Source organism: Coccinella septempunctata, chromosome 2 (genome assembly GCF_907165205.1).
Source record: "Coccinella septempunctata chromosome 2, icCocSept1.1, whole genome shotgun sequence".
Taxonomy (NCBI): Eukaryota; Metazoa; Arthropoda; class Insecta; order Coleoptera; family Coccinellidae; genus Coccinella; species Coccinella septempunctata.
In genome coordinates, this window is record NC_058190.1 from 33,258,043 (window position 1) to 33,264,759 (window position 6,717).

The 6,717-nt window shown below is 32.0% G+C and overlaps 2 protein-coding genes across 2 annotated transcripts; one reads left to right on the top strand and one right to left on the bottom strand.

Moving 5' to 3' along the window:
• Nucleotides 1–276: 276 nt before the first annotated feature.
• Nucleotides 277–3,546, bottom strand: LOC123307968 (DNA-directed RNA polymerases I and III subunit RPAC1). Its single transcript, XM_044890480.1, has 6 exons — nt 3,421–3,546; nt 3,065–3,365; nt 2,839–2,958; nt 2,603–2,785; nt 1,947–2,183; nt 277–442 (listed from the first exon to the last, which is right to left on the bottom strand). The coding sequence occupies exons 1-6, from the start codon at nt 3,466–3,468 to the stop codon at nt 336–338; spliced, it is 996 nt and encodes a 331-aa protein (XP_044746415.1). The 5' UTR covers nt 3,469–3,546; the 3' UTR covers nt 277–335.
• Nucleotides 3,547–3,712: 166 nt separating this feature from the next.
• On the top strand, nt 3,713–6,355 carry LOC123307967 (protein farnesyltransferase subunit beta). The gene is made up of 10 exons (XM_044890478.1): nt 3,713–3,736; nt 3,792–3,930; nt 3,984–4,127; nt 4,182–4,294; nt 4,361–4,486; nt 4,537–4,707; nt 4,943–5,072; nt 5,389–5,512; nt 5,618–5,823; nt 5,880–6,355. Exons 2-10 carry the CDS (start codon nt 3,838–3,840, stop codon nt 5,964–5,966), a joined length of 1,194 nt encoding a protein of 397 aa, XP_044746413.1. The 5' UTR covers nt 3,713–3,736; nt 3,792–3,837; the 3' UTR covers nt 5,967–6,355.
• Nucleotides 6,356–6,717: the final 362 nt, after the last annotated feature.

The window sequence follows — 6,717 nt, forward strand, 5'->3', positions numbered from 1 at the left end:
GAGAATTCCCCATTCAAACAGATAATTCAAGAACTGTTAAATAACAGTTCTTGAATTGACATATCAAATGATATGTGCTACATCCATGGTACATATTCCTTGTGCAGATTCATCATGAAATAGTATTGGTTTTAATATGGGAAATTTCCCATTATTTACGAGAATTTTAACACTACTCACATAATTCATCAGGCTGAAGGACTTCGGTGATGGCCATTAAAGAACAGTTATTATTGATTGAAACACATGCATAGATTGATAATGAAAAACAATTCATAAACATAAATCATTTATTAAAAATCTTAACAAATACCTTAATGGTAACAACTCATAACTCAGGAATTCAACTCTTGCAGTAAGTTCAAACATTTATCTTTCAGATATTTGACAGATTCTCTGAATATATCATCTGGTTTTAGAGCTCCAACGGATTCAATTGTGACTGTAATAAATAAGAGATATGTAAAATTTAATGAAATATGGAAAACATTACTTCTGATTTTGATTAATATACATTTCAAAAGATGCACTTTGGTTCAATGCCAATAAAAATTTTCAAGATTAAGCTTCAGGTTTGGGAAAGAAGATAGAGGAAGAACATGCATTTCACATATATAAGTGCTTATTGAAGGGTAATGACATGTTTGATGGCAAGGTTAAGATGTCTAAAAACATGCTGTATGCACTTATTAGATTTTGTTTTTCCATCTTTGAAAATAAGGGATAAGTTTCGTTTTTCCCACTGCTATTTAGAAATTGACAGTTGTCAATTGATATTTGAAAATAATTTGAATGTATTCCTACGACTTGTGAATGTGCTGTATTTATAAGCGATTATTGGTGTGTGAAAATGTATTAGTTTCGATAAAGAGTGCAGAACATTAATTTATACAACATGTCATTCAGTTTTCTGTATGGACAATCAAGAACTACAGCTAAGAATGCGGTGTTATCGGACTATCACCCTTTGTTCTTGGAATTTGAGGCAGAACCAAATCAGATGAACTAACATTCGGGACAGATACAGCTAAGAGTTTAAGGGCAACTTCACCAATATTTAATCAAAGGAACTGTATCGAAAATACTTAATGTGAATTGTGAGCATATATTAAGAAACAGAAATACATGAATCCATTCTTGTTCTTCAAATATTCCACACGAGTATAGTGAAAATTCCGTTTCCATCTACTGAATATATTGGATATTTCGCCAATTAACTGTGTTTTATTGAAATCATGTAGAATTACCCTCCTCATGAATACTATTTATCAAACAGAAATTATATTGAAGAAGAATGGTAAGTACTCCATCGAATCCTTCGAAAGTGTTGAAATATCTGGATATTTGTTTTTACAACGAAATTTTAAGTGTAAATCTCAAATACTCGTTAACAGCTGACATTTGACGATCGGGATCACAGATTACTGTAATTTGTGATCAATATCAACACAGAAAAAATAAAACGAGAAAGTATCATTAGACTTTCTTTGATAAAAGAATGATAGAACATGGTGGCGCCGCCACGAAACAAATCTCTTATTTTCGATTTGATCTAATGTCATTGCATTCAAAAACTCACGAGTGCATACACCATGTTTTTAGACATCTTAGGCAAGGTTAAACTCAATTGACATAACTGAGTTCGTCACCAGTGACGTATCTCAGACAATGGGTAGAGTTATAAATTGAAATAATTTCTTTTTGTGCAAAAACATAATTTATCTTATAATTAAGTCACTGGAAGTGCTGAAGATACTTTTACGAGTTGGTTTAAATTAACAAGATTTCTTCCACAGGACCGCCTAATTGATATGATATGATAGCTACTTCAATGAGCGCTAGTGTGAAATAGTATATGCCCAAACCCGAATGACTTCTCAGATTTTAGGAATAGATGAAAAACCAATCATAAATATAGCATAGATCTCCAAAATGCTTATACTTACATATCATATGATCTTCTACTCTGTTGATGACTACGCTGTCTTTGAGATCAGGAAATTTCAAAACATTCCTACTTCCTGTATCATACCTTGCATCTTTCACAACTGCAATATTTTTTCCTTCTTCTTTTTTCACTTCAATCACTCCAGGTGCAAAACATTTTTGTAACCTTTCTGCTGCTTCTCCTGATACTTCCTTTATGATTTTAATTTCTGGCAAAAGCCGATAGAACGCAGCAACTGCAATATTAAACAGGATATAACATTTGGGTTATGTTTATCATATAAGTACGTATACAGATTACAAAAATTCAAAACCAAACATAGGGAATGCCATGAGAAGGAAGAGGACTGTAAAAATTCAATAGCCCCGGTAATTTTAGCACTGGTGCTCAATATTCAACTGGACCTCTTCATATTTGAATTGCCCCACTTATTTTCAAGTGAACATTCCTGATGTTCGAAGTAGAATTTTTGCAATCTGTATATATATATATATATATCGATATCATGTAATGTTATCAGATATCTTGACCTTTTTCTACCCTCCGATTGACCTCGATTTAAGTCTTTTGAATTCATGGTCTTTAACACCTTTAAACCTACACAATGAAGAAGAACAGACACAAAAAAAGATGACTAAAAACTTATTTACTCACCAACAGGAGAAAACTTTGCATGATCTCTTCCAATACCTTTGACAGCTATAAGTTTACAATCTATTTCATGACTAGGTCTCATTTTAGCAATTAGAATATCCGGATGAATGGGACCTATATCTTTTTCTTTGAATTTCTGTCTTTGGTCGCCAATAGGAAGCCATTTTATTTGACTAGAGTATACTGAAAAACAAATCAATTCATAAAAAGAATAAGACATAAGAATTTAATATTACCATTACTATTTTTGTAAATATCCTCTGCACAAAGAGAATTCTTGGTGTTTTCTTTCACAGAAGTACATTTAACTTTTATTTCAAATTCCAGTGTGTTGACATCTTTCTCTGCAGGATCCGCTACAATTGGAAAAATTTGAGTATTAGATTCAAAAATATGAAATTGGTCTCCCAGGTACAATTCTCTTTACACATATTAAAACTAAAATAATTTTAAAATGCTTACCATCACTTTTAAATTCAAATAATCTAGGATCCGCCTTAAGAGGAATTAAGCCAAATCTATGTGTTAAAACTTCATCTGGTATTATCGAGGTATTGTTGAGAATCTGAACTCGTTCAATTGCCATGCTAGGAATATCACTGATCATAATTCTTCTGAAAGTATTCGCCAAACCTGGATGAATACCAATTAAATCGAATTCGATCTCATTTTCATCACATCGTACAACAACTATTCGAAGTCTCTTCTTCAAATTTTTAATGGTCCATTGTTCATCAAACACTGTACAATTTTTGGTTGGAATCTAAAACTCAATTCATTGAAAACAAAAATAACGAAAACGGGATAAATACAATTACCTTCTCCATTTGAAATTCTCCAACTTTCATCTTAGGCGATTCCCTCATTTTGCAAACGACTAGTAAACTGTAAACTGTAACTTTCAAACTCAAAACTCAACTAACCACAATTAAATTTTTAAATTTACAAATGTAGGTTATTGCCAAAGATCAAAGAGAAAATATTTATTTTTTTCTTCTATCGAAAGAGTCATGTTAATCTGTGGTATGGGAGTATTCTATGTTGACATCATAGTCTATGGTTGACAGTTGTCTATGAATGAACCATAGATAAACTAAATTATCTGTGGAATATTTGATGTTCTGTGGGATAAACCAACTCTTTGGACACTCTTTGGACTCTACTCTGTAATCTGTGTCTTTGGATAAACTGCTCAAATTTTTCCACTTAATTTACTTCATAAATCGTAAACCATAATGCCTCATATTTTTTCTTGTAGAAATCTGGAATTTTTAAAATCATTAAGATTTAAGGATGAGGATATACAGACACTCACCTCAGTAGAGCAGGTGATTAATCTTCCTTATTTCAATTATCGCATAAGAATGTTTCATTATTTCAGAAAGGAGTTGAAGAGGAAGTATTCATTAAATACTCCTTGTTTCACAACCCTACAAATAATTCTTCATCTATACCAGATCTTATTAGGCACAAACATGCATTTTTTCTAAATAATACCTTAAGAAGAGTATCTAGGGGTTATGAGGTATTGAAAAAGTATATTATTAAGTTGCGTATATCAAATTGCAAAAATTTTTAGGCTTTGGATGCCAGTCGAACTTGGATTTGTTATTGGGTGTTGCATTCGTTGAGCCTATTAGATATTAAAATTTCGGATAAGGTGAAGACAGCTTGTATAAAATTCCTGGCAAAGTGAGCTTCACATCATAATATAAAATTCTTGTAATATCTCCATTCTTAAATTGAAAATGATTACAGATGTCAAAATTCAGAAGGAGGATTTGGGGGTGGTCCAGGACAAATTTCTCATTTAGCTCCAACTTATGCAGCTGTTAATGCCTTAATTATAATTGGTACTAAAGAAGCATATGATGTTATCAACAGGTTTGTTCTCGCTTTGGTGAGCCGCACAGCTCTAATCATGAATTTTACAGGGAAAAATTATTAGATTTTTTATGGTCTTTAAAGCAAGAAAATGGATCTTTCTGTATGCATGTTGATGGTGAAATTGACATAAGAGGAGTCTATTGTGCCCTATCCGTAGCCGAATTAACTAATACCTCTTCAAATGAGTTATTTGATAAAACTGCTGAATGGATCATCAGGTATAAATTTGTTTGAAGAATTGTTAGTTAGAGTTGAATTTTATATATTTTTCAATTGATATTTTAGTGAAAAAAAATTCATGAATAAATGAATTTGAGAAGAGAATTAGAGAACACTCTCTAATTAACTGAATAAAATATCGAATTTTGTGGACAGAGTTCTTATGAGAATAAAATCATAAAATTCAATATTATAAGCATTGATTTATCTATTTTTTTATTGTTTACAAACTAGCTGCCAAACTTATGAAGGTGGTTTTGGAGGTTGTCCAGATATGGAGGCACATGGAGGTTATGCATTTTGTGGATTGGCAGCTCTCACAATATTGAAGAAACAGCATCTTTGTGATATACCAGCTCTTTTGGTAAGATACTGATGAGATAACTCACTAACAGCTTTATTGTCTAATGTGATTTTGAATATTTGAATGAATTTAGCATGTAGCATATATTAATAAAGATTTCTCAGGACAGCACATCTGGGTGAGATCCGATGAGGGGTTGTTCAATTGGCTGTTAAACCATTAAGGGGCAATGTTTGACGTTGATTCTGAACAAAACCAACATAACGATTTCTTTCATTTTCTCAAAAAAGACACACCTTTGTAAATAAAATATTATTCCTTATGTATTGATTAGTACTTACAGCAAAAGAAGTTTTAAAAGTGTTCAATTTTGCAGAGATGGTTGGTTCACAGACAAATGAGATTTGAAGGTGGTTTCCAGGGTCGAACAAATAAGTTGGTCGATGGCTGCTATTCTTTTTGGCAAGGAGCAGCTTTAGCAATTATAAACATGTTTATCGGTAAAACTTTATGATACTGATACTTTTCGCATATTGAAAAGAGTAGTTCCACAGAAATGATAATTCTTTCAGTCCTAGTTCAGTAAATTTCATTATTCTTCACAGATAAACCTCCCAAGAATTACCTTTTTGATAACAAGGCACTACAGGAATATATCCTTATATGTGCCCAGCATGCTAATGGTGGATTGATAGACAAACCAGGAAAACATAGAGATGAATATCATTCTTGTTATGTTCTGAGTGGTCTCTCCATAGCCCAACATCTCATACCAAATGTCGAAATTTTAGGTACTTTGAAAAACGAAGTTGTGAGTAAATAGAACTTGAAGCAAGAGACAAACAATTATAACCTTATTTGTTTCAGAAAATTACACATCCTGTTCACAACATCCGCCTTGATTTGTGCAATAAAGCAATCATGTACTATTCAGCAAAGGGGTCACAATTTTAAAAGAAACCTCAAAAATGTGAATAATTGGAATTTCAATATTGATTCAATCAAGGATTGTAGTTTTTTACAAATAACAAATTTTTATCGTACTGGTATAATCATTTGTTTTGATTACCAAAAATTTTTATATGGAAAATCCAGCAAAAGATTTCGGTTGCAGTTTTTTTGCTTCTTTCGTTTTGATGCAGCTCAATCAGGAAGTCTACTAGTTTGAAGTACAACACTATATCAGAGTTGGACTCTACTTTTGTGTTCAATATTTATAAGTCTCATATCCAAGTTGTTGAGCAAGGACTACTTTTTAATCTCATAAAGAACTCAATTTATTTAAAAGAAGGCTAATTCAAAATTCATATTTTGAATTATTTTGTAAATAAAAGATAAGAAATTTAAGTTTTCATTATTTCGAAAACTAGATAAGATTAAAAGTAGATAGATATACATTCAAAGAGAGTTCTCTATCTTTGACTACATCGGTACAGTGACTTTATTCACCATATGAAGTCACTGTAACACATTGGTACAGTGACTATATATAGTATATAGTCACCGTACACCTTGGCTTCGACCAGAGACCTCTGTTATCTCTGACTTTGACCCATAGGGCGAGCGCTACAACAGGCGCTTCATGTATTCAAGGAAGAAGGAAACTCAAAACTCACCATCAAATATTTTCTCTTGATGTAAACAAGCAACTAAAGATTATAGAGTTAATATAATCTTTGCAAGCAACTGAGTACCAACTATAGCG

Coding starts and splice junctions, on each gene's coding strand:
- LOC123307967 (XM_044890478.1), top strand. CDS start 3,838: ATGCCTCATATTTTTTCTTGTAGAAATCTGGAATTTTTAAAATCATTA. Junction 3,931..3,983: donor CACTCACCTCAGTAGAGCAG/GTGATTAATCTT, acceptor TCATTATTTCAG/AAAGGAGTTGAAGAGGAAGT. Junction 4,708..4,942: donor ACTGCTGAATGGATCATCAG/GTATAAATTTGT, acceptor TTTACAAACTAG/CTGCCAAACTTATGAAGGTG.
- LOC123307968 (XM_044890480.1), bottom strand. CDS start 3,468: ATGAGGGAATCGCCTAAGATGAAAGTTGGAGAATTTCAAATGGAGAAG. Junction 3,366..3,420: donor GAGAATTTCAAATGGAGAAG/GTAATTGTATTT, acceptor ATTGAGTTTTAG/ATTCCAACCAAAAATTGTAC. Junction 2,959..3,064: donor ATTTGAATTTAAAAGTGATG/GTAAGCATTTTA, acceptor TTCCAATTGTAG/CGGATCCTGCAGAGAAAGAT.